Source organism: Cygnus atratus, chromosome 1 (genome assembly GCF_013377495.2).
Source record: "Cygnus atratus isolate AKBS03 ecotype Queensland, Australia chromosome 1, CAtr_DNAZoo_HiC_assembly, whole genome shotgun sequence".
In the NCBI taxonomy this organism is placed as follows: domain Eukaryota; kingdom Metazoa; phylum Chordata; class Aves; order Anseriformes; family Anatidae; genus Cygnus; species Cygnus atratus.
Window position 1 is genome coordinate 42,388,952 of NC_066362.1, and position 26,844 is coordinate 42,415,795.

The 26,844-nt window shown below is 41.5% G+C and overlaps 1 protein-coding gene across 2 annotated transcripts in view; it reads right to left on the reverse strand.

The window, feature by feature from the left end:
* Positions 1-26,060, reverse strand: part of PPP1R12A (protein phosphatase 1 regulatory subunit 12A) — a 130,462-nt gene extending 104,402 nt beyond the window's left edge. Inside the window, exon 1 of one of the 2 annotated variants that reach the window (XM_035544213.2) lies at positions 25,229-26,060. In XM_035544213.2, the coding sequence (XP_035400106.1) occupies positions 25,229-25,465 (237 nt within the window). In that variant the 5' untranslated portion in view covers positions 25,466-26,060. The remainder of the gene's footprint in view (positions 1-25,228) is intronic. The other variant, XM_035544214.2, reaches the window with a different exon arrangement.
* Between the last annotated feature and the right edge of the window lie 784 nt (positions 26,061-26,844).

The window sequence follows — 26,844 nt, forward strand, 5'->3', positions numbered from 1 at the left end:
AAGCCTTGCTACCTTCTTGCAGTCCACAGAACATCCTCCATAACCTAGCATCGAGACTAACCTCTACTTTTATTAAAAAGAATATTCAGCAATTTTTGAAACCAGCCCTGCTTCTTCATTACTATATGGACTGGTGACCAACTGACTGTATGACACAGGCTTGTGTGGCGTGACGTCGGGAGTTGGTACTTTCGGTACAGTATTCTCCATCTAAAAACTCCCTTCTCCTACTGGAGATGTGAAATTTTAGATTATTGTTATCCCGTCTGTCATGGGAACGAGATATGTTCAGTGAAACAATGCATAAATACTAAGTAGTGTCAGTCACCAACAATTCTATTAATTACTCAAAATTTAAATGTTTCTTCCATTGCATACAGCTTATGCTATCCACAGCTGTGTGGGGATTCCCTCTGCCACAATCCAACTGTTTACAAACTGAGTAACTATGTCACCAATCTCTTCGCTACTATTTCAATCACTCACATCAAAGAATATGTAAAATGTCAGCGCACTCAACTTCATATATCCTTCATAAAAATACAGGGGGTTCAAATTAACCATTCTCATTACATTTTCTACAAAACTATCGGAGTTTTTCCCATATGCACACTGGTAAAATAAGTTAACTATCAGCACACAACCACCACCTGCTCTAACACCTAACCACTCTATCATATCACTACAGCAACCCTACATATAGCAATTCCTGTACCAAAAACTAAAGTAAACTTCAAATGTTTATTTTAAATTACACATCCCCTAGGATCCTTCTGATTTTTCTTTCTAATTTTCTGAGGAAAAGAGGAAGACTATGTTACCGCTTACCTCAATGTCTGAATTTTAAGTTATCTGTATATCACATTCTTTGTTAAGGTGACTACCAAAAGTTCTGATTTGGAAAAGCAAAAGCACTCACAGAAGGATGAACCTATTCTAAGTACAATGCTGATTTATGCTTGCATCCATAACCAGAATACAACAGCCATAATTTATAAACGTGAACAATTCTCTCCTCATTGAGAACTTTAAGGACAGACTTCTAAGTATTATAAGAACACGGTTTATTTTAATTATTACTATTTTTATTTTATTTTATTTATTTCCTACAATACAAATAAACAGATTCCAAATGGGATGGGCTGACAAACTAAAAGTTAATTTAAAGGAACAGTCCTCAAGATCTGGGACAGAACATAAATGTAGTAAGATGCAGAAATCCACTAGTCTCTCTTCCCATAAGAAATTTATTTAAAAATAGGGACACCTTAGTCAGGGAGGGGTGGTGTTGGTGGGGTGTCTTTTCATAGGCACTAAATATAAAAGATGGCTGCTACTTTAAGTCAGAACAGAAATTTCTGTTTAGATATTTTTCCTATTAAATTAAATAAACATATACATATATATCTCCTGAAGATGCCTTTTCTATTCCAGATGAAGGGCTGAGTTACTGGGAAAAATCTGAAAAATCGGTAAATCCAGATGTTCCAGGAATAATCTTTCACTTTTCTTTTCCTGGATGAACTTGGGGAGTTGCTGTGCGTACCTAACCACATAGCACGATTTCACACTTACTGTGTTCAGTACTGAAGTCCAACTAAGAAACTAAGGTTATCCTGGACCAATAAAGACAGAGAAATGAACACAGAGAGAAATTTCTGGGTCAGATCACTACCAACTTTTATTTCTCAGTTTTGCCTCACAAAACAGTAAGTGTGATGTTTAAGACAGCCTAAAATCTCATAGCCACTAAGATTTATATGATGAGCAGGATAGGCAATATCACCAGTTAGAAAAAGTAGCACAAGAAGTAGCGTGTAGCCAAACAGGACCCATAATCAGTTTTATTACAGAACGTTAAGTACTATGTGACCACGGTATAAATACAGACATGAAGTGGAGAGACGCCAACTGAATTTCTGTGTAAGATGAAATTTCAGTCTGTTCTTAAATTTACCCACAAAACTAACCACCTTTGAAACCTATGTGCCACACGAGGAATCAGAGCCTTTTCTGCGCAAGTTTGGAATTCACTTGGCTAGTGCTCCCCCAAATTAAAAAGATCCCTTAAGGAGGTCTAAAGTGTTTAGATTTGTGCAATTTCATCCACCAAGGAGAGCTATGACTCCATTTCTCAAGGTCTTATCATTGGGTTGTCCTAAGCAGTAATTTAACGGACTGCTCAATTAGTTCTTGATACCAGTATTTTGGGAATTACTGCATTCCTATTGCTAGCTTGTCTACCACGTGATTTGCCAAGTAGACAAACTTCTCTCCGTAGAGTAAATGAGCACAGAAACCTACAGGGGCTGCCAACAAGTACTGTGCTTAACTAGACATTCAGTCTATAATAATGACAGCACTGAAGTTCAGTGTATCCACATCCCAACCTACCTAAAGTAAATGCACATAGTTCAGAAAAAGGTACTTCAGGTAACTCTATAGTAGCTACAACTGCATTCCTGCTCTGTAGGATATTGATTTGCTAAAAGCATGTTTTATGTGGCCTTGGACTCAAAAAGCCACATACCCTTGCAGCTCAAGATACATGGACTCTCCTTACAACTTTCATCTCAGGAAGTGTGCTCTCATTCAGTTTCTATGGGCACCCCAGACAGGGTATCCTCTGGGGCAGCTGGGATCACGAACACTTGTCTGGAAGTACTGCATGCAGTATGGAGACACTTCCAGAATCATCAAAGCTATTCTCAAAAAGCCCTGCACTAAATATATAGTAACATGTTAACATTGAGGTAGTTTCGCGTTAAAATGCTGCTGGCCTTAGGAAAGGCACAGAAAATACTTCCTGCTCTGCTGAGGACTCGCTCTTGTTACACTAAATTAGGTTAGACTGAAAACCACAGCACAACCGTAGCGTGCTGCAGACATCTGAACGCTATGACCATGGAAGGTCAAAGTCCCCTGCAATGTGGTAGCAAACAAGCGGAAGAGGAAAATGAGATGGCATGTGAGATTTTATCTTTCCAAGTCAGTCTAGTCCATAGACTACTTCATTCCCATAGAAACAACAAATGCCTTAGACAGTACAGGTTGCTGAAGCAGCTAAGTACTTGAATGTCCTAAGCTACAGCGTGGTGTACAAAGAGGGGGGTTCCACACAGCCAATAGCTGATGCTGCATGGTCACTCTGCACCTCCTTGTCCCGTCACCAGCAGTCACTGGCTTCAGATTTAGAGTATCTCACCCCCTTCCCCTCCCACTGCCTAGGAACTGAGAAAAGGGCAACTGCCCATCAGCAGAATTTAGGCCAGCAGTCTTCATGATCACTTAGGAAAAGAATGGAAATTCAGGTCAGGGCAAAACAAAAGCATACACCCTTGTTAGTTTAATGAGTGACTATCTAGAATGTCTTAGGCCTTGTAAGGTGACAAAGAGTAATACGCACTCCTCTTTCAAAACCTGATCTTGATCACATGCTGGGGCACTCCTTCCTCATCCTCACTGATCTTGCGAAGGCACATCTCGCACAACTGGAGAGGACAGTTGTGAAAGATGATGTTGCAGAACGCAACCGCCACTTTCTGAGGTCACAGTGAAGAAGAATTCAGATTCAGACCAGTTGAATCCAAACCCAACTCAGCAACCTTCTGACCACGAAGCTTTCAGTAACTTTGCAATCGTTCCCTGTATCTTCGTACAACATGATACTGTTGAATATTCATCAATACAATAATGTGTACATATTTGCACTAAAATCAATGCAGGCGTAGAGTTTCAGAAGAACAGAGTTTGATTTAAGATGGTTTTAAGAAATCAATTCTATCTTCACAGCCCTAATGAAAAGCAACAGGACATCAGGGACACCAGTGATAGCACCCTTATGAATCAGATGGTGAATGAAGAAACAGAGCTGTGTTGTATCACTCAAAGTTCTCACACGAAGAGGACAAAAGCAAAAACAGTGAGTGGTGAGACAGCAGGCACTCTACCATCTTCCTGTTCTAGAGGTTTGAGTTTAACCACACTCAGCAGTGTGCATACTTATGGAGCAGACCAGACCAAAAAAAAAAAAAGAAAGAAAAAAAGATAAAACAGCACTTTGATACTGTCTGCAGTAAAACAGGTTTAAGTATTATCATAGATGGTTCCCTTCACTAAGCAATGTATTTAGTTAAAGCAGATGCAAAGTGGGCTTAGATAAGAGTTGTTTACTGCTCTAGGGATGGGGAAAATAATGCATTTGCAAACTGGGAAGTTACTACCACGAGCTACATTAAAATTATACCCATAGCTTTGAAGAATCAAGAAACTAGAACATATGAATTTACATGTGTGCTTTGACAAGAGTGCTCCAATTCTACCAAGAAACTGCTGTAGTTTGGCCCTGGCTGAGCAAGCCTTATGGATGATTTTATTAAAGCTGTGGAAAGCACTTCCAGGTGCAGATGCAACATTCAGTTTTTGGGTCTATGTTCCCTTCTGAACACAGCAGGAGCCTGTAAAGACTTCCCAACAAATTAATCATTGTCTCAAACAAGCACTGATAATTGAGGTTTTTGGATGAAGTTGTCACACTTGGATTAATATTGTTCTTAGACTAATGACGTGAAAGGCCTGGAACACAAGTCCTATGAGGGACCTAGGGTTGTTTAGTCTGGAGAAGAGGAGGATCAGGAAACCTTATTGCTCTCTACAACTACCTGAAAGGAAGGTGTTGGAAGCTGGGGGTCAGCCTCTTCTCACAGGTAACTAGCGATAGGACTAGAAGGAATGGCCTCAAGTTGCACCAGGGGAGGTTCAGGCTGGAAATTAGGAGACATTTCTTCTCAGAAATAGTCAGGCATTGGAACAGGTTGCCCATGGAGGTGAAGTCCCCATCCCTGGGGGTGTTCAAGGAAAGGTTGGATGTGGTGCTCAGGGACATGATCTAGTGGGTGACATTGATGGTAAGGAGATGGTTGGACCAGATGATCTTGGAGGTCTTTTCCGACCCTAATGATTCCGTGATTCTAAGTGTAATTTGAACCAGTTTTATCATGGGACAAGACAAAGAGGATGAATTCTAATAATTCTCCTGGTGGCTTAAGCCATTGCATTCGTGAGATTGTAGACTTATCTCTAACAGAGAGACTAAAAACACTGCTAGACTTCACCTTCGTTGGCACTGGCCAAGTTAACACAAAGCCCTTGCTTTGGAGCTTCACTGTTCTGATGTTGAAAGCTAATGCTATCTGCAGAGTACGCCTATGCATGCTTGGGCCTTGAGACACCTTTATAATACAGACATCTTTCACGCAGCAGAAGCCAACATCACAGATTGGATGTGGGAAAGTAAAAGCAGTGTAAAACTGAAAATTATTGCACTAAGAAAGCGATTATAAAGTTTTAAGAGTAAGTTGTGCTTAATTTTCACTTCCCCTCCAGAAGCCAGGTAGCCAAGCCAGTTTCCTTTAATTTGAAACTCATGAGTATGCCATAAAAAGAGGAGCTTGCTCCTGTGAGTTCCCATGTTACAAGTATGTTTAAGGAGTAACAAACTAAGTGTCTATAAAATAAATGTCTACCTAATTGCAACACACGTTACAACACAAGTTCCAGGTATTGCTTTGGCAGATACCTGCTACGTGCACAGCAGCATAGAGTATGACACAGCTGAATATTACTACGTAGTTAAAGAAGAATATTCTAGTAGCTAGTTTTAGTTTGGGCAAAGGCACAGTTAGACAGGAATCCAAGGAAACAAGCATGTTATTGTTGATTTGATTAATGCTGTTCTTTAGGAAAGATGTCTATGAGCTAACCTCACTCAACTATGAAGTAATGAATCCTTAATTACAGCAATCTTCTCTATTAATGCTTAATATTTAAAATTAACCTGTACTTAAGGTCTTGAACTGAAGATGAGGTCTAAAGGAAGGTTAAAGGCAGAACTACAATACATGATTTGTCTTGCTCTGAAGGAAAGCGTATCTTCTCATTTGAGATTTATTTGATCTCCATCTCAAAACCCTAGCACGTAGGCACAGAACCTGAGAAACTGAACAGCCGATAGCTCTCATCTCATCAGCAACCTCCTCATCACTCCCAAGCACATGCTTCATGACACAGCAAGTGGAAGATGAGCACACTCACCCTGTCCCTATTCTTCAAGTGATGTTGTGAAGTGTGCAGCATGAGCTTCCTCGGTTAAGTTGTGCCTTAATCTCAGCTGACTGCACTTGCTTGAAATGAGGCAGTAATTGACCAATTCTAGAATACCAAAGTGTGAAACCTTCTCACCAAAACTGGGAAGTTTTACTAAAAGTGATACATGAACCCTTACTGAAGTAGTTGTGGAACTGGACAGAGAGAATAGACTGATCTACAACCGACATGTCTGAGAACAGTTTATAAAGTGCTTCTGTTGTAAGGATTACTGCGTATTTGCCTTTTAGCTAATTTCTGTTTCCAACTCGTACTGAGTCATTTTTTCCATTACTGCAAGCTACTTTGTTTTTATTGGATGCTTTCAGTCGAAGCATGTTCAGAACATCACATCTTCAAAATTGTGGTTAAAAGCAAGATAAAATTTGCCAAAATTAGCAATTAAAATGAACCTGAAGTAACTGGTATGGCTATGTACTTTAAAAAAGATTTCTGTACAACACATGAAATATAAATTTAAACAGCTCCTTCATTGCCATCAAATAATTCATAACAGTTTTACCACCTTGTGGATGGATGTTTGGGACCCAACATTATTTCGTCACCAGGCATCTCATACCACCACAGTGGCTAAAAGGTGTTCAACTGAGCAGCTTTAACTTCTTACTTCAGGACCTTAGCTTTACATAAATGAAAGCTACGTAAAAACTACAGACTGCAAGATCTGCTGCTTTGTAGTACAAATAAAACTTCTGAACAGCAAGATGGTGTATTTTTTCTTTAATAGCTATTGCATTAAGCATAAGCAAACACCATTACAAAAAAAGTTTACAGCGTCTGATAATCTCATACAGTTGTGAGAATTTATGCTAGTTTTCACAGAAAATACATTTAAAACTTATAGCAAGTTTGCCTTAAGGAATAATTATACCTACCCAACTACTCAATTTTAATTCATCAAGGAAAAAAAACAAAAAGCAGCACTTGAACAGCAGACAGCTTATATTTATTACAGTTCCCCACAATTTGCAGGTACAGATACAAATTAAGTACAACCCACATTTAATAGTGTAAGTTAAAAATTTATTTTCCTTCAACTTGATTCTGACAAAATTATACTAGCTTGCATTTTTTTTTAATTTGATTATATTAATCCTCTCCAAACGTCAGACGTCTTCTATTATAAAGCACTGTAGGGCAGGAGCCATGTCTTCAGAGGTCTGTACAGAGTCCAGCAGAAGTAAAGTCACTGTCATTGGAAATTTCTGCTCACTCTGTATGTCAGGCAGATCACGGGCTAAGAACAATTTTATTTAATAGTTAACATAGCTTCCTGGTGTCAGTATCACTGTAACACCAAGGAATTCTAGCCATGGACCAGGATCTCTAGATGAAACATACCCACATCCATGGGGCTATTCAAGTTTTCTGGAAAAGGCTTCCTGCTTCAAAAATCCAGAAGTCTGTTAGAGTATAGCAAAAACAAAGGGAGTCTCCAAAATGGAACAGAAAAAAAAGATGAGTGTTATTAGCACACCAAAGGTCTTGAACTCCATAAACAATACTGTGGACAAACTATCTAGGGCATCTGAATTTCTGCATCCACTTCTAAGAATGACTATTCAGCAAAGACAGGCTGAACTATGTTTTAATTAAAAAGATACTTCTGTTCAAACTGATTTCTCATCAAGCCAGAGCCTCCAATTTTTTTAACCTATTTACCAATTTTTTAGCCTACTTACACAGTTGTGTCATTTTCTAGACAAAAGTCAAAAGCCGCAATCTTTCTTTTGAAAAAAATAAGCCTCAGTTTCAAGTAATCAAAAAGACAATCTAAGGCATAGACTTCTGCAATATCTAGAACAATGCTGCAAGATAACCAATTTATGAATTAAATACTCACATACAGAACTGAGAAGTGAAGGACTAGATTTTACTTTGTTGCTTTGCAGAACAAGGAATGTTTTGGTGTAATGAGATCTTCTATTCCTCTCACACCACACCTTCCATTCCATACTCTGTCACTGTTCCTCCTTTCTTCTAGTTCCTCCATTCTGCACTTCCCACACTGTGCTTTTTAGGAACTACGACCACTTAATATGAGTGCAAATTCTGCCTAGTGGGAAGATAATACTTTGCTAGCTGCCAAAGAAACAGACTCTTAAGAGTATATTTAAGCTTGTGAACAGGCTGAGTGGAGACATGCCCTTCTCAACAGGGTAACACCTGCATACTTGCACTCAGACTAGAGAGAGCCCCCTTGCTTGGTCTTGTTGGAACAGGGCACATTGCACCACAAGCTACGAAGATCAGTAAAATACCAACCAGCAGTCTAAAACTGTCTACTGCAAGTATGTAGTTAAGAGAAGACCATCTTACTGCTTCTTGTAACCTTGAAAAAAGGAGAGGCCATCCAGAATACAGCAGGAAACAGAAGGACCAGTACCCAACTGCAGCAAATACCCAGCCTCCATATATTTGTCTCCCACAGCCAGGGACCTGAGGAAGCTGGAACTCCTTAGACCTCCTTAAAGTCTAAAAATATACAAAGAAGATTAAAGGTAACCTTTTTGAGGTAAACAGACAGCCCCCCTCCCATTTTTACTACACCTAAGAGTATTCAGAGTAAGCAAATACCCTCCAGATACTTGAATGGTAAAAGCACTGAAGGGTACAGCCTTCCACTAGGCACTCAAAAGCAGAGGGGCGTCCTAAAGATGCTTTAGATACTCCAAAAACAGCCCACCTTGTAAGAGAAGGCAGCATCACGTTCACAGTACCTACTCCTGCCCACACAATGGCAGCTCTTTGTTGATGAGGCCCAGTAGAAGACACTCCCCCTTCAAAAGAAGTTTTGAGCAAACCACAGCTCTGCTTCATCTTTCAGCTTCTCAGTGATCCTCCAAAACAGTACTTCCTATAAAAATTAGTTACTAGTCTGACCTGCCTGTTGGGAAAGGATCCCAGCCATCCTGCACACGCCATTATATTAGTTCTGATTTTTTTTTTTCAGTCCCAAGGCACAACTTCAAGAGCCTTTTGTCTTTAAAGGCAAGGTCAGAATATGGCTACAAGGTTTGACAGATTGCAGTTACAGGTTGCATCATTTTTCTTCCAATTTACGTAGGACCTTTGGGAACATGTAAGCAGACCCATTTGGTAGTTTGCCTGCATATCTTCCCAGCTCTACTTTTGCTTAGAAGTCAGATTTGTCAAAAAACAAAACCTGAAGTAGTACTAGTAGCAAGCCTCCACCAAAACCTGAAACATCCAGCAAGCTTTCCCATAGAACAAACTGTTCCCATCCCTCGGATGGTTTTGTAAGTTTAACTCAATAGCTCCCTGGGAACAGCACAGACCACTAGCAATAGTAGTAGCACGATTTCATCCAGGTTCTCTCTTTAATTTCCGAAGTTGAGCCAAAAAAAACAACAAAAAAGGAGTAAGCCTTCTATCTAGGCATGAACATTTATACTGAGCCACAGTGGAGCATAGACTTGTGGAAGCAGCATTCATAAATATGCCGTTTCTGACATACTTTGGTAATAGTCCTTTCTGTTCAGCAGTTCCATACCAGAGTCTCAGACTGCAGGTAACCAGTCGTCACTGCATGCATAGGAAAACATGCACACACACAAAGCTGTCAAACTATTCCAGTTTCATGCCAGTCAGCTTGAAAAAGATTATTAAATGCTAAGAAATAAAAGCTCCCCGAAACAGCAGCCACAAAGGTGAAGGGTGAGGGTGGATAATGAGGGATTGATATCTTGAGGGATAAAGGGGGGAAAAAATAGTCAGGGAAAGAAAGAATTATGAAAGAGTAACTTAAAAACCAAAAACTTTAGATATTAAGCAGTGTCCTCATACAACTACTATCTGGCTTCATGGAAGAGATCTTTAAGACACAGAAGGAAGCAGTAGCAAATGATGGAATCAACTGCTGTTGTTGAACACGAGTAACGTTATGAATTTGCTTCAGTATTTGTCTCCTGGAATTCACAGCTGCTTGGCTCCGATTTCCAACTGGAAAACGTATAATTTCCATTTTAGGAGACCAACTTGAAGGAGGTCAAAGCAATCTGGCTATCCTTGATTACACATCACAGTTGGTTACAAGCTGATGGATCTGCTTGTGCTGGTACATGCACAAAAACAAACTTCATCAAAGCAAGTGTACCAGATCTTCATCAGCTGAAGCAGTACTAAATTTTACTAGAGACTGCTACAACTGGACAACGTGACATCTGCTTCTGGCAGTTTTAGAAGTAGTACTGAAGTTAAAAAAACTAATAATCCCATATAACAGTACTGATGAATAAACATTTTGATTTCACAACATTCAAAGACTTCTCTATCTTCAAATTCAGCAAGATGTACAACTCAACATATGTTTGCTGATTAGCAAGCGCAGAACATTTCTCTCTCTCCTTCCCAAACTCTTCTGAGTTTGGAAGAACTCAAAAAAGGTTCCTGGCTTATTGCATTTAGTGGAACTACAGAGTGTTATAACTACTGGCATAATATATAAAAGAATTAAGGCAATGCAAAAAAAAAATCACAATTCTTTCATTGTAAGTGGCACGTATATCAAAGTTATGGCGGAACCCAATGCAAATTTAGGACAAAGTTAAAGCTTGTTAATTTGAATGCTCTTCTAAACAGAAAAAGCTACTGTTAACACAGTCATTTGAAGACCCAAGCTTAAAAAGAACGTTCTCAATACTTATTACATTAAAGATTCAAGATTCAGAGACACAGAGCCAGAATTTTAACTTTTTTTTTTTTTTACAGCTGAGAAGTGTTACCAACCAGCTAAGCACCTGTACTGTTGGGTAATCAAAGCAGCCAAAAACATTAGTAAAAACAGTATTAAGATCTAGTAACAACATGGAGATATTGCAGGCTATTACCTCAAAGCTGTACATCAAGAGGCTCTAGCATACACCTGCCTATACACTCCTGTACTTGAGATGCCACAGCAGTCGATAAACTACATGATGGGGAAGTGTCTCCTCCCAACAGCTGTGAAGAAAAGCCACTCTGAATGTTAAGAATTATTAGCCATGCATGCAGCTTGCACTTGAGGTGGGAGGGGAGAAAAGCCATACACACCATAACCACCACAGTCTGTTCTGACAATATACTACCATTCTTTGGCCTAGAAATTAAAAGTTCTCTAGCCAGAAGAGATGGATTAGAAATTCATACTCCAAACAACTTTAAAACTAGGTAAGTAACCAAAGCATTACAAGTTTGTTCTTACCTATCACCTCCTAATACTTACTTGTAAAGGACATCTAGGTCTGTTGCAGAAATACAACTTTTGTTCTTCATAGCTGCTAATAGCTACAGCATCTTCTGCAAGAGGTTTCCATTGAGCTTCACTTCATATTTTAACTTCTATAGCATTTACCATAATCTGTCTAATCTGACATTTTGCTGTTTCATTCACTAAGACGCAGCACTCCCCTTTGATTCTTGCTTTTGTGGACACAAACTGTGAGAGCCAAAGGAACAGCAGTAGCTGATGACTAGTCAAAAGCCTCAGGATAAACATGCTTGAGAGTGCACATTCAAAGACGAGATAGGAAAGTAGCCAGAACTACTGGATCAGCTGCAGAAATGTATGTCTTGCTGGCTGAAGAAAGGATTCTCCTGGCATGATTGACCAGTCCGTTTGGCCAATAACCTGCTGCCTAATTAGAGTTCTCAGTTTGACATTGTGCCAACCCAAAGGTGTAATTTTACAAATTAAGTGTTGTTCCCATGCCCCCCTCTAAAAGCAGATGGGTCAGACAAATTGCCCTTCCTCAGTTATTCCAACAGGCCACCAACAGCCTGCTGCTCACCTTTCATGTGTCAGCATGATCTTATAAGCAAGAAGTCCCCTTCATTCAGCATCTTCTAAGTTGGCCACAGTATTATTTTTGTAGAACTGAAATGTTTCAGGAAAGAGGGGAAATCGTTTTCTTCCAAGAGACTGACCACTTTTGGCAATGTTCACCAGAGTGGCTAAGTTCTTTTCCAAGCACTGTTTTCTCATGGAGTCATGTTCTGCCAGCTGATAAAACTAAGTCACAAGTATCTGGAACTTCAAGGCTTGTATTCAGAAATCAAGAAAGCCGTGGAAAAGCCAAAACGCCATGCTGTACCAAAGCGGGCAGATTACCTGCATCTTGTAATAATTTAAAAGAGTGACTCATGTGATGAATTTAAGAGAGTGACTAACATGTGATCGTTAAAGCCAGAGCCTTACTAAAACTGGCCTGCACCCAGAAGTATTTGAGATTAAGAAGGCAACCAGCCTACCACAGTCATCAATATTCTCGGTGAATCAAGACTCACTGAAAGCATCAGAGACTTTCAAGATCTATACACAGCCATTAACAAAAGCAACAGTTCATCAAGTTCCTTGGTTCATACATGTGGCTTTATAAGTGGTTCACATCCCTTTCCTCACGTTTTGCCACTCTGTGCATTAAGCAAAGTCAAAAACACGCCAGAGAAACTTGCAGTGAAAGCAAGTAGAGCCTAAGTCATGATCTTGGGTATCCTCTTGAAGCCAAGAGGAGCCGAGATGTATATATCCTGCATCTCAGTTATATATATCAGTTGCTGATATCACCAAAGTAAACAAACCAGCAACAGACCTTCCTTGGGGCAAGAAAACAAAGTAGGGCACATGCCATGTTTCAATAAGCACCAGATCCTTGCTCAATGCTACGCATATGCAGACTTGAGTTTGGTTCTATAACTCAAAAGCACAGACAACACTTCGTAAGCATCGCTGGCTGTTTTGTTGCCTCGTAACTTTTCAAGTGTCAAGATCCAGTTTCTACAACACAAGGAGACAGGACAAGAAAAAAAGGAGCAGTTTATCTGGATTCCAAAAAAAACCCATCTCTGTCATTGTTTTATCTTATGACAGGGTAATTAATATTCTCTACCCTTTCTCCGTGCCCACCTTTGTCTAGTTTGAAGGACTTCTTCCAAGAGCAGCTTATGCAACTATCGGATGTAGTATGGGTCTCATGAATCACAGGTAGCTATAAGTAAGTTACAAAAGTAACTCAAAGAAATTAGCAGTTTACTACTCATTAAGTAAAATGCAGTTTTATAGCCTATCGTGAGCTTAAATGCCATATATTTGAAGCCAAATTTTAGGCCACCTTTATTAAAAGGGAATGAAGGTTCTGCTTAAGGTTTGAAGGGTTTTACTACCTAAGCAATATTTACAGTTGAAGCTGCCACACAGTCCAAATCAGTTAAACTTGCTATTATGTTTTTAATGTTTTTAAACTCCGTATAAACAAACACCTTCCATGTATTAAACAGAATGTAAAGTGCATGCACGTTATCTAATACATTATCAACAACAGTGGAACATGACAAGGCAAAACAGGGAAAATAAAGTTAAATATGGGAGAATTCTCTTATCTAATATTATTTTCTACAGATAATTAGAGAAGAGTTGAAAATTCTCAAAATCCAAGAGGGGACAAATTACGACACCGAAGGCAGCCATGAGTAAAAGCTCGTTACTGTACATGCAGGTAAGCAAACAGCTGCAGAGAGACAAAGTCCCTGGAGGAACTCCAACAGAGGGGAAGTTACACATCAGCTCTTTCAAGCAAACACTTGAGTCATATCTGTGTAGTTGATGATAAACTATGTCACTGATGAATCTATGGCTCTGAAGTCAAAGCTTCTTACTAGAAAGTTACTTTTAAAGTCCTGTTCATAGGACTTTTACTGGAATCCCCCATGGTTTGCACACCTTTACCTTTAGCAACACTTTAGGTATATGCTGTATTTTGCAAAAAGCTTAAATTGAAGAACATTTTAATTAGACTATCATGTAAGCTTTTCCACACCAGAGTTTCCCCATTTGTGCTTTCAGCCAGCATTTACACCTGACATGACAGATCACGTACTCTAAAAGAGAATACTGAACAGTTAATAGCATTAAAACAACTTTTAAAAACCACCTTGATTAATCAAGTGTTTTGTTTGAGTATGCTCTTTAGGCTTTGGTAAAGTTTTCAGAAGTCAAACTGAGGTTGACACCCAGCACCTGACCTTCCCTCAGGAACTGTTCCACATACATCCAGAAAAACTTGCCCATTTCCATGTTCCTTATGCCAGAGGATCTGCTAACGGTCAAGCTCCAAAAAGCTACAGTAACAGCAATTCTCACAAGTAGGTTTCTTACAGCAAAAATAGATGTCTGCTCCAAACACACTGAAACTGATTTTAAGCCCTCACATGTCACCTAGTCAATCCATTCACCATGAAGAAACTACAAAACTTCACCCAACGCAGAGCACACCCTCCTCATTTTGAGATGCAATTGCTTTCCTCTGTTGCACTGACCAAGGAAATGAGCATCTTCCCAGCTTACTGCAGCATTCCTGCTTTGGTGACAGAAGGGACAGTTACACTAGCATCAAGAAAAAACATTCAGTTACCAAATTGTTCCAGTAGGATTAGTAAATTTCAGTAGAGAAACCTATAAACTTAGGCAAAGCTTGGGATGTTCTGAAAATTAGTTTTATCTAATGGCACTTTGCATAAGGGACTGACAAACACCGTATCCTCTTCAACACAACACTTCTTCAACATGACCCTGATTTCCTATGTACTAAACTTCAATTGGTAGACAGAAAATAAGCCAATTACTTAACCAATTGTAGGACTACAGCTATCTTACCAAATATAACCAGGTCCTGAGTGTGGTAGCTGCTAATTATGTTTCACACTTACTTTGCATTACCTTCATGAATTGTGAACTGAAAATGATGATTAAGAAACCAGAACTCCAGTAGTCATTTTACCAAAGCACTGCCTTGCACTCAAAATCATATTAGATATTTTTACCAGTCTTTAGGAACGCTTGTTCAGGGTGGTAGTTTTTCTTGCAGGGAGAAGGGAAATGACATGTTTGAGCACGAAGTTCTTACTGAAGGTAATATGACATTCAAATACTTCAGGGGAGCCTCTAGCCTTAAACAAGACCAAAACCAACAAACTAAACCTGAATACTAGCTAACCTGTAACTAGCAAGCAGATAAATCAAGCAGTCCTTCTCAGGCATGTTAAGACAGTACCACAGAACCACCTGGCATGTCAAGCCTACAGTGCGTATTTTCAATCTATACTTCTCCAAACTTTGTCTCCATCATATCTGTAGTATACTCAGAGCTATCAATACAGTATAATTTGGCTCTTCCAGGGACTGAGAAGGAAAAGCTGTTTAAGAACTACTGAAGTCCACTCAGTGTATCTAAGGTGGTTTTGTTTTTGCAAGTATAAAAGGCAGCATCTCAAGCTGCCACAGATTAACCGTGACAAAAAAAAGGCAAAGGGACAGCTGGATTGAAATGGGGTTTCCCTCCCAGTGGCATAAATAACTTATCTTGCATGTTCTCCTTCATGAAGGACGAAAGAGCTACATTTAACATGCTAATACTTACATAAAGAAGCAGAAATAGCCTAACATCTACCTCACCACCCTGTAAACAGGGTATCTGACACTAAATATTTTTCCTGGTTAATGGTTGCAAACCAGCTACAATTAGCACCATGTGAAACTTAATTCCACCTACTGGGGGACACAGGAAAAACTTCTGGTCCATATTTATTTAATGTAACCTCATCATAAGACTGAGGTCTTTAATACCACATAGACACCAGAACAGCACATTGACTCCAAACTCAGCCTTATGAAATGAGATTATCTTTGCTATTCATTAGTGCAAAGCTAGCCCATTAGCAAGGAATTAGTCAGGAATTACTAATTTTAAGTGAAAGACAGCTACAGGTTAGCACTACAGCTGAGGTTAGCACTAGGATAATCTAATTCAAGAACAACGCTCAATAGCAAATTAGGCAAAGGGTAAAATTCCCCCAGATCTCTCATCCGATTTTCAGCAGCCAGAACCAGAAGAGCAAGTACTACCTCTTTCTAACAGGAATTCCTATACAGAAACAGTGAGAGGTTGCTTGTGTTTCCATACTTCACATCAGTACCTACAGCTGTATCCAGCACCTGTATGCGTTGCCAAAACACGAATTTCTCAGGAAAGCCTCTTCCCGAATCCCAACCGCAGCTCCTGGGAGATCTTTCTTTCCACAAGCTATTATGACCTATAAACGATTTTAGATTTTTCCTCCTAGTTTTACATCTGTTATATTTACACCTGGAATTATTTATTTACACTAACATGAAAAAATTTCTTCTTATTCTAGAAGCAGGAAGAAGCCAAAGAAACTGATGTTACACACAGGTTCTTCTTACAAAAAGAAAGCGTTAAGCTATTTTCCACAGAGTGCCAGACAAAGAGCACAGTCCTTGTGAAAAAGAAATTATTATCAGGGCCTAAAATAATTCAAGTTGCAGTTGCTAAACAAGGTAAGTAGTGAAGTTTAGTAAGCTTTCTAAAAACACTTTTATATGGTGTGATGGAAGTATAGTTACTACCTAACAACAGAAGTCCCAATTTTGATGACAGGCACAATACTGCCATCCCGATCTCACTCTTCACTGAGTAAAACCTAAGGCAATTTGGCAACTCATTTTTGCCCAAGTTCTCAGCAAGTTAGACACCTGAAATACCAGGCCAGATTGATTTGAAAACATCTCCAAAAAAGACACGTACTGAAATTAGCAAATTAAGAGTTGTTTGCTTTTTTAAGCTAGTTTAAGAAAAGCTACAGCTATAACAGCTATAATTAGGGTTACTTATAGTTTATAGAATCATTACAGGGAAGGCAGACAAAATGCAGACCAATTGAGAAGATGCTACCAATAGCTTTGGGTTGTTTCAGTTCTGGGATTTGGATGAAAGAACGGGCAGGTACTTTTAAAAACTCTCCCTGATTTCATTAAGGTTACTCATGTAATTAACCCTGCTCATTCAAGCATAATTGCATATATTTATAAACAAAGCTTTTGTTAAAACTTGGCACAATATCCTTTGTAACTAAAAATAACAATTTTTCCTACTTCAACAATGGAAGTATAGGTTTTAAACCAAGAATGCTGTAGCACGTTTCAGGACATTAAGCCAAAAGTTTCAGAGCCAGAAGTCCTAGTTGGTATTTTGGTTTCCAAAGGGGCCCACAAGGATCCTAGATTTGACAGAGGAATGCAGCTTGTCAGCGTAGGCTTCATCCACATTAAGTATTTCAGAAAGTAGCACTGACCACATGTACAGCGGCATACATACACACTGTCAGCAGTGCTCACCTTTGTTGCCAGATGAACACACTGTTGTTTTGCCTTAGAAAGGTTCTCAATTGAAGTATGAAGTTTTAAGAAAAAAATTGTTAGGCAAGTCCTTCCTATAAGTTTGAAGCAAAATCTGTTAATGAGCAGTTTGTGTTGCTAGTTTATCTTAGCCATTTTGTGTAGGAATCCAAAAAACTAACAGGTAAATAAGTCACACAAACATTTCAGAGCCACAACACAAAGCTAAGACTTGTATGCCATTCCCTGATGTATAAGAAACATCAAATACTCAAGTGTGTACAGAAGATGCTTGGGTTACTCTTCCAGAATCACTATCAGGACAATAAAACAACAACAGCAAAAGCAAACAACCATCCCAGAATTAAAACGTGAGCTGTAACCACTCCTGGTTGGCTAACTGATCACATCAAAGCAAACTGCCACAATTTGCACTCAAGACCATGCATTACAACCATAACCTAGGAAAAATAAATAGAAGTATATTTTAGACTGATTTTAAGAAAAAATAATCCATGAAACTTAGCCCCTGACAGAAAGTTTTAAAGCTGGAACTGTTTCTAAAAGCCATTGCTTACAGATATTTTCGGTATCATAATAGATGGTTTTATGCTGGTTTTAGACAAAATATAAAGTTAACATTCATGTGAAGTTACAGTAGTACCAGAATCACTTACTTGCAACCTCGAGGACAAACCTATTGCTATTTCCACTCTTGGGTCCAAAATAAGACCGTATTGGCTGGTCAAGGTTTTTTCTATTCTTTTCTTCCCCCCCGCCCGCCCCCCCCGGGGGGGGGTGTTTCACCATCTTCCTAAAGTCAACTTCACTCTTCATTTATAGTAGCACACCTTTGGAAGCCATTACCCTAAGAAATATAGTCACAGAATCATATCACAGAATGGCTTGGGTCAGAAGGGACCTTGAAGATCACCCAGTTCCAACCCTGTGCCATGGGCAGGGTCACCTTCCACTAGATCAGATGATGTTAATGGGATAAGTGCTAACACTGTTCATGCATAAAAAGGAAACTATCTTGTTCAAAAACTTCATCACACTGTTAATTCAATCTTTGACTCCTGATTCATGAAAATGACGTTTGCAGGATAAGCACAGTGGTTGGATCAGTGCTCTGGAAGAAAACAACAGAAGCCGGGTACCAGGTCTTGTGAAAACAAAGCATGAAAAAAAATCCCAAAATACTTCCCCCTACCAAGTACCCTGATCATTTTTTGTCTTCTTATTCTATCCTTATCCTCTTGAAGCTACTGGAAGGAAACAGCTGAGGAATGCCGCCACTCTTATGCCATGCTTTCCATTGACTGTCATTTCAGGAATGCATATAGGAAAGTAAAGCCGCTTGGAATGTCTCCACCCACCCAGCAGCATCAGGAGCTGCCCAGCTCACCAGCAGCTCCATAGCCTTGCAACTGCATACCAGTTTACACTCCTGTGGTCATCCAGATCAATAAAGACAGATATATTGTTAAGAACCAATACAGTATTTGTTGGGTAAACGTTCTCATATGCTGCGTTTCCTACATGGCATATATAGTATGCATTGGTAGTATGGCAGTAACGAGGTAGAGTTCACAATTTCTTGGTTGCAAGAAGTTCCAGAAGTATGTACTCGTGCTATAGTCGTCCAGAGCTACCACGTTCGTGCATCTAACCTATTTGAATTCTTGGATAAAATTTAAGCATTTGAACAAACACGTGCGTGTTCCTCAACACCATATCCTGTGAGCCCAGCCTCCAGAGTCAAGCTTATACAGAAAGAAACAAGAAGTTCATGGGGCTCAATTTTTGAGAGGATTGCAGTGGGTATCTTACTAGCCCAAGTAAGATGAGAGAGCGCGAGTGCAAGCATGCATAAAGGCATAAACAAGTACAGGCCTGGCCAAGGGCCTGTCAAGCCATCTGTTCCAACTTAAGTTTAGCATGTACCCTTAAGCCTGGAATACAGAGATGTGACTTAAGACTTACAACTGAGGAGCTGCTAATGATCTATACTGGCCAGTTCTGTGTCCTATCCGCAGATCTAACTAATAAATTGAAAATTAGTAATTTGGTAAGCAGTAACAAATGGTAAAATACAAGTGGTAATTGAGAAGCTTGCTACTATGATGCCAAGATCAAAAAGGCCTCAAACCAAGCATGCTCACATCAGTTTTATTCACACTTATAATTGCACTTATTATCTACTCTTAAAAGCTGCTTTTGATGATTTATCATGAAAGGAATGTTCTAAGACACCAAACATATGCCAGAATACATACAAAACCATGGATAAAGCTTTAGTGTAAAAGCGCTATTAATGCCACAGTGAAATTCACAGCTAGAGAGCAGCAGGAGTTGTTCCTGAGCATCAGTGTCAGCAAACACTAAAGCCTTATCATCTGAATGTATCCTTACACTGAACGCAGAACTCTTCGTACATGACTCAATAAATGTCAAACAAGGAAATTTGCTTTAAACGCTTCATTACTATGCACTAGAGTTCATTTGAATTTTCTATTTATGCGTAATATCCATAGTGATGAAAACTGTTACAAAACCAGAAATGAAAGCCCTGGGTTTAGACTTGACAGAGCTTAAAGAGACCAAGAGACACTTGGAGATGATAAACCTAAAAAGGCAAGAAGATCGCCACTGATTTTCTGCTTGGTATTACAGAGGTAACAATTACTCCGAAAGCAGCATTTAAAATTTCCACTATTATACTTAAAGTGTATTATGAAGAATCACATCTTTTCTCTCCTCTTGCCTCCATTTCAAGGGGTAAAAAAATTCTTAGATGACATGACCATTAGAAAGCTAACAAGTACATATTGTAGAATCTGAACCTAGCTACTGTAACTATGGAGAGACAGATCTATGGCCCACACAAGAACCGACTCCAATTACAAAGGGGATTTTAAACAAATATGCCTCTGTAGTCTAATCACCGAGTGAAGTCAAAATTACACTTATTTCAGGACTCATTTTTGCTATGCTTTGTTGTACAGCTCGAGAATTAAACAAGTCAGGATAACATAATACAAGCTCAACAAATGACTCCAAAATTCTCACTTGTGTATCATCTACAAGAGCTTTTGGGGGCTGCGTGGGTGGGACGCTGTTCCCCCTCCAGAGAGGGAGATTTAGACATCAGGTTCATCGCTATGCACAAAGCCTTTCTGTGCGAAAGAAGTTCTCCTACTTGATAATCTTGAAAAAAAAGTGAACATGTTTACCATACACAGCAATATTTCCACTCCCCAAAAGAAGCAGTGCAGAAGTCATAGCTAGGAGGTTACTAAGATAGCTTTGAGCTATTTCTATACCTTCCTTATCCTTGGATGATGGGTGCTGCTGCTATGATGCAAACACCCTGGAGATTTAAGACTGCAGCAACCTGTTCTTTGCTCTTATGACTTGACATGCTCTGCATGTTGTGGCCCCAGCTCAAATACATGACCTGTGTTATCATTTGTCAAAAAGGATTCCGACTGTGCAGCCTTAATGCCCTCCATCTAGACCTGAGGCAGAGGGATCCAGTGCTGGCCAAATTTATGTCCCTTTTTCACTTCCTGTTTGAAAGGAAGTCATAACAAAGATGACATTGATGCCTACTGTAATGATCCCCTTTACCACATCAGGTACTGTGACCATTCCACCAGGAGTCCTGACAGAATTTTTCATATAAACTACGAGGAAGCTTCCTACAAGGAAGGTACTTCTTACTCACAAAAGAAAACCCAGGCACAGGACTCACAGGACATACTAGGTCAGTGGTAACAGTGAAGAGTTCGGACCACATGTGAATAGTTTCTCAGCATCTTAACTAGTACTGATGGACCAATGCAGAAAACTACAGCAGTGACATCAATACAAGTTTCCATTCAACGCCGCATCCTACCAGGCCTCTAAACTGTTGTAAAATTATAAAGCAGGTTAAACAGTCAACTTCGTATGTACACTTAGTACTTGAAGAGTTACAGAAAAACACTGAAGTTTGCAACAGAAAGAGGGAACAGCCTTTGGGAGACTTGGCTTAATTAAACTCTACTTGTTCTGAACCAAGTGGAGCACACACTCTTCATTAGGTATTAGGAAGTTCTCTTGCTGTTCAGCCTTCAGCAGTGACAACACCTGGAGAACACGATGACCCCTATGCACCAACAGCCAAGACCACGCTGCTCGTGTTCCCCAGGCAAAGTATCGATCAGGCCATTGAGACATCTTCCACACTCCGTGGCGGCACGAGGCTGCAGCACCCATCTCCCTCACGCAGACGGAAGGAGTGCAAACAGCAAGTCACCACCTCCTAGATCTGAGAAGCCTCAAAGGAAGAAGGCAGCTGAGAAGAAAGCCGCCCGAGTTGTCACAGCCCAATCCCAGCTGCCTCCTCTATCAGGAGCATGCAGGTACTCACTCCACAGAGCAAGCCCGCGCTCCCCAGGGAGCGGCACGTGCAGGAAGCGCGGCCTTCCAGGAACCCGGGCACATCCCAGCCCCTCCCCAGCACACGCAGCCTTCCCACGCTGCTGCCCAGAAAGGGTGGGCTCCTCTTTCCTGTAGGAAGCTCCGCGCAGCTTTTAGGCCAGCCACTTGCAGTCGCTCGGCAGCAAGTCCCAGTCGGGGTGAGCCAAACACATCCCCTTGCGTGGAGGGCAAGGAAAGAGAGCAGGAGGGAACGCAAACCCCGAGGAAGGGTAGGTGCTCTGCTTTAAACAGGACAGATTGAATCCCCCTTTTGATAAGTATGCCCCAGAAGGTTTTACTGAAAAAAGCACAGTATATTCTTATTTCAGAATATGCCACTTTTCCCCTCTCTGCAGCAGCCATTAATCTGGGAGGCCACAGCTCACCTCTGGGCCCTGTTTTTCTCCAGTCCAATTGTTACTGCAGATAAGACAAGCTGCACTATCTATATGCTACATCTCAGCCTGCGTGACAGCTGTCTGGGAATGCACTATTTAACAACGTTATCAACTTAACCTCCAAGTTAATCGAACAGACCTCTGATTTCAAGTTAGACCTTATAAATTTATAAAGGCTTTCTGGTCTCACACACATAGTATGTACATAACTTAAGATACTGCAACAGGATGCATAAAAATATCCTGTTGCAATATGCTACGCTATATACATCCTCCCATAGATAGATAAATTGCATATCTAGTTTTGTCTTTTTTGCTGAAGGCCTAAGCCGGATGTATGCTGAAACAAATTCTTAAAGGAAGAAAACAATGTCCAAATCCAACATTACACGCAGGAATAAAAATCACCATCTAACAACAGGTTTTTTTTTTTTTCATAGTTCTTCAAGACTTAACTCAAAGCAATTTAACTGACATGCCCTCAGCTATAATGCACTCAAGTCTGCAGTGAAATAAAATGAAATCACTCACTGGCATTGATGAGAGATGAATGAAATGCCTGCATATGCTCTCCCTTTTCCTCCCCTGAGGAGAACCAAGCCAACTGTAATTCCCCCCCCTCCCCATACACAGTAAGGAAAATAGTTCTACACAGAGCTTCCTGAAGGTAATGACATCTTACCCCACTGAAATGGGAAGTTTAACTAATTACTTTAGTAACAAAGCTTGATACTCCATTAGAGACAAGACCTGAAGCTCACCAGAATTCCAGGATTAATAGTACTTCCCCCTCAGCATTTCCAACCACCCGGGGTATGGGAAAAAAAAAAAAAAAAAAAACACACAGCTTAGGCCGTTTCCTATAACTGTTATATATAACTGGGGAAAAAACAAAGGCCAAATAGGAAGAGAATTAAACATTTCATATACCGTCAGACACGTGTTTTTTCTTAATAACTGCGGAAGAAAAGTTAGACGCAAGACAAAAACCTACCCTAACAAGGTAGAGTCACTTTGTCTTTGTGGACAAGTTTATTCCTGTGAAGCAGTAAAACCTACATGGAATCTGACAAACAAAAAAAACCCAACAACAATGCAACAGCAGCCATGGCAGTCAAACACAACAGACTTTAACATTATTGACATTTGTCACTCTTCCTGACAGTTCTGACTGACTAGCTGCTGAAGAGTTTCCTTTGGGAACAGATACAGCTTTGATCCATTCTGCAGCCAAATCTGATTAAATGAATCAACGCTATAGACTGTGTAACGTACGATTTGCACCTTTTATATGGTATACTAGAGAAAACATATTGATGATAATAAAGTGAAACCATAACAAAATGGTTGCGGGCAAGGATTTGTTGTTATGTCTGCCCCCCTCCACACCTTTTTTTAAAGAACATAAAGATGCCTGGACTGCCTCAAGAGGATTATCGTTTCACAACTGATCTTCTTATTTGCTTTTAATATCATAAGACCAGAAAAGGCTCTTTGGTATCACTAAGAGCAGGAGAGTGAGCAAGAGTTTTAACAGTGATGTAAATCTTTACCTCCTTTCTCTTAGACTTCACCCTTCCAAGCTACAAACTGACTACAGGTAGAAAGAAGGGCAGAATAACTCCTGAGTAATTTTACTGCAAGCTTTGGTACCCACAGGGTCAATCATTTGAAAATGCTCTCTAGACGCCATGGAGAGAAACAGCACCATTCATCTCATTCTAAGAGAGTTAAACCAAATGTCATCCTTCCCTACCAATCACCAGCCCACAGTAACTCACTGACCCAACGATCTAACCAGTTAAGGAATGACTTCTAATACAGAGCTCCCCTCATGCACAAAGCAATCATAAATTGGTTCGAAAAGAATAAATACAGAAAAAAACCACTATGAAGTGACAGGGTAGCCTGGAGTCAGGTAAGCCTGCTGCAGTAACATTGTGACAGAGTTAACCACAACACCCAGTCATTCTTCCACTTCGGTTCACAACTGAAAGTAAACCAACCCTTTCCACAGCCAAATGAGAGATGACTTACACACAGGAAACAGGGCAGAAAGTAGCAGAAATTTACATCTTATGTTCAGAATTTGGCTCTATCCTTTCTTACTTCATTACCGTGGGGCAGCTAACACTTGTAGAAATTCACATCCTCGAAAAATCTGTATGGGGTGGATAACACACATTGAATTCGCCACCTCATTTTTGAGAAAAACACAACATAACAGTGTCCTCACCTAACCGTTTGGGGAAGATTTCTGCTTGATCAACCTACATCTCAACTGTTTTCTTTTTCCTTGAAAAAACGAACAACTTCTGAACTCAGGAACAAGAAACTAGCCTGGCAAAGACTGTGGATTTTTTTTGCTTTTTGGACATCCAGCGAACGTAATATCGCGTCGAAGCTCTTGGCCTTCTAGAGAAAGAAAAACTATTCAGGCAAACCCGCATTATCTCCGGATTGCCACAGCCTTTCCTTATTTGGCTAACGTTTTGAGATTCCAATCAGACTGCTATGAACTTCAACATGCACAAAGCATCCATTTTGAGGAAACTTCACAGCCAGTTTCCCTTCCATTCCCCCCTGCCCCGAGCGCGAGTTCCCTCCGGGCAGCGCCCCCCCCCCCCCCCCCCCCGCCGCAGCCCCACGGCAGAACAAAGCCATCCGGATTCCTTCGGGCTGCTCCCAGCGAACGGGCCGAGCAGCCCCGGAGCCCCGCTCCGCTTCCAGCTCGCTCCCACACTGCGGCAGGAGCCATGGCTACGGGGAGAAACCCTCCCGTTACCGCTCCGCAAAGCGCTGCCTCCCCCCGCCAGCCAGGCGCAGCAGGAAGCCGCACCCGGGACCCCGGCCCCATGGGGGGAGGGGGGGGCGAGATACCCTCGGGGGAGGCCGCCCCGGCGCTGCGGCCCCCCGGGGGGCACCTGCCCCGTCCCCTGTTTGCCACCGGGTGGCCCAGCCTCGGGAGGGCCCGGCCCCTGTGCCCCCCCCCCCCATCGCCCGCACGGACCTGGTGGAGCGCGGTGAGCCCGTCCACATTGGCGTAGTTGATGTCGGCGCCGCGCTCCAGCAGCCGCAGCACCTCCTCCGTGTCGCCGCTGGAGCAGGCGGCCAGGAAGACGGCGCCGTCGTCGAACTTCACCTTGGTCTTCTTGCGCTTCACCACGGGCGGCTCCAGGTCGGTCTCGGAGCCGATCCAGCGCTTGAGCTGCTCGTTCCGCTTCTGCTTGGCGTCCGCCATCTTCATGCCCCGCTCCCGCCGGGCCCCCTTGGCGGTCGCGGCGCGGCGGATAGGCTTTATACCGCCACGATCCCACAGCGCACCGCGGCCCGCGCTCGCCCTCGCTCGCTCGCGCACCCACCCAGCCGGAGGGCGCGGAGCGGGAGGGAGCCGGAGGGGAGGGGCGCGGAGGCGCCGCCGGCCTCCTTAGCATAACCCCGCGAGATTTCAGCGGCGGGGAGGGGCGGGGAGGGGTGGGGGAGAGAAGGAGAAGGGGAGGGGAGCGCGGGGGGCGCGGCCAGTGACGTCACGGCCGGGGGTGGGGGCTTCGAGGCAGGGCTCGGGGGGGGGAAGGGGCCTAGTGCCCCCCTCTCCTCTGCTGGTGTTACAAGAGTTACAACGCACACGCGCACCATTTGAAGGTGTAAACCCTAAAATGTACTTCTTCAAGACACACAGCTTCTAGGAAGCGAGCCGTTCCGTGCAGTCAGTTCCCTTCCCCGAGCACAGCGTGTTTCCTTACCGTAAACAATACACATTTCCATTTAAATTGAGGCATCTCTGGGGATAAAACGTGGTTTTAAGCTTACTGGAAAAAAAAAGTTTTAATTTCAAGTAATTACAGGAAGCAAAGTATAGTCTGAAAGGGTCACCAAACCTCATACTCTTCGAATTTTGCATGGTTTGTGCTTTTCTTAATTATAATGTCTCCTTCTTTCGTTACGGTGGGCAGCCTCACAGCCCGCTCTGCCTTCTTATTTCCGTTTTTATCCATAAGAATGTCAGTGGCATTGCACAAGAAGCGATGGTTCAGGTTATGTACCTTTAGCAGCATGTTCTCGCTAGTGCTCTTCACAGCAGATTCTCACCTGCAACTATTTGCGCGGTACCCCTCACATTTGATCACACAGCGGTGCGTGACACGCAACCCACTGAAAATTTGCAGGAGCAACACAATTGTGGGTGTTTGAAAGACAGTACCTGGTAGGCAAGACAAAAGATTTGCCAAAGAAAGTCTTGCAGTCTAAACAGGTGGATGAACAATGATTTGGCATCTAATTAATACATTCCCATTGATGACCCATGTGTCTACTCAGAGATACAGTTTACGTTCCTGGACCTGATAGTGCATAATCCATTTCAGAAGTTGTCTTTGTAGTGTTTGTTACTCACGCGGGTAATTGAGTGGTGCCCAGTATGCACAGTTACCAGCCTGCAGCTTGGCTGCAACTCCTGACTTGTGGCGAAGGAGAGGATCTGTGCGGCATCCAGCTGCATACTGTGGTCTTGTCCTCTTGGGCATCCTTCCCTGGGGACAGACTCTCAATCCAATGACATTCTGTAAGGAAAGTACCTTTCCACAAAAAGGAATGAACATCCTCTGTCCCCAGGTGTCTCCAGTATTG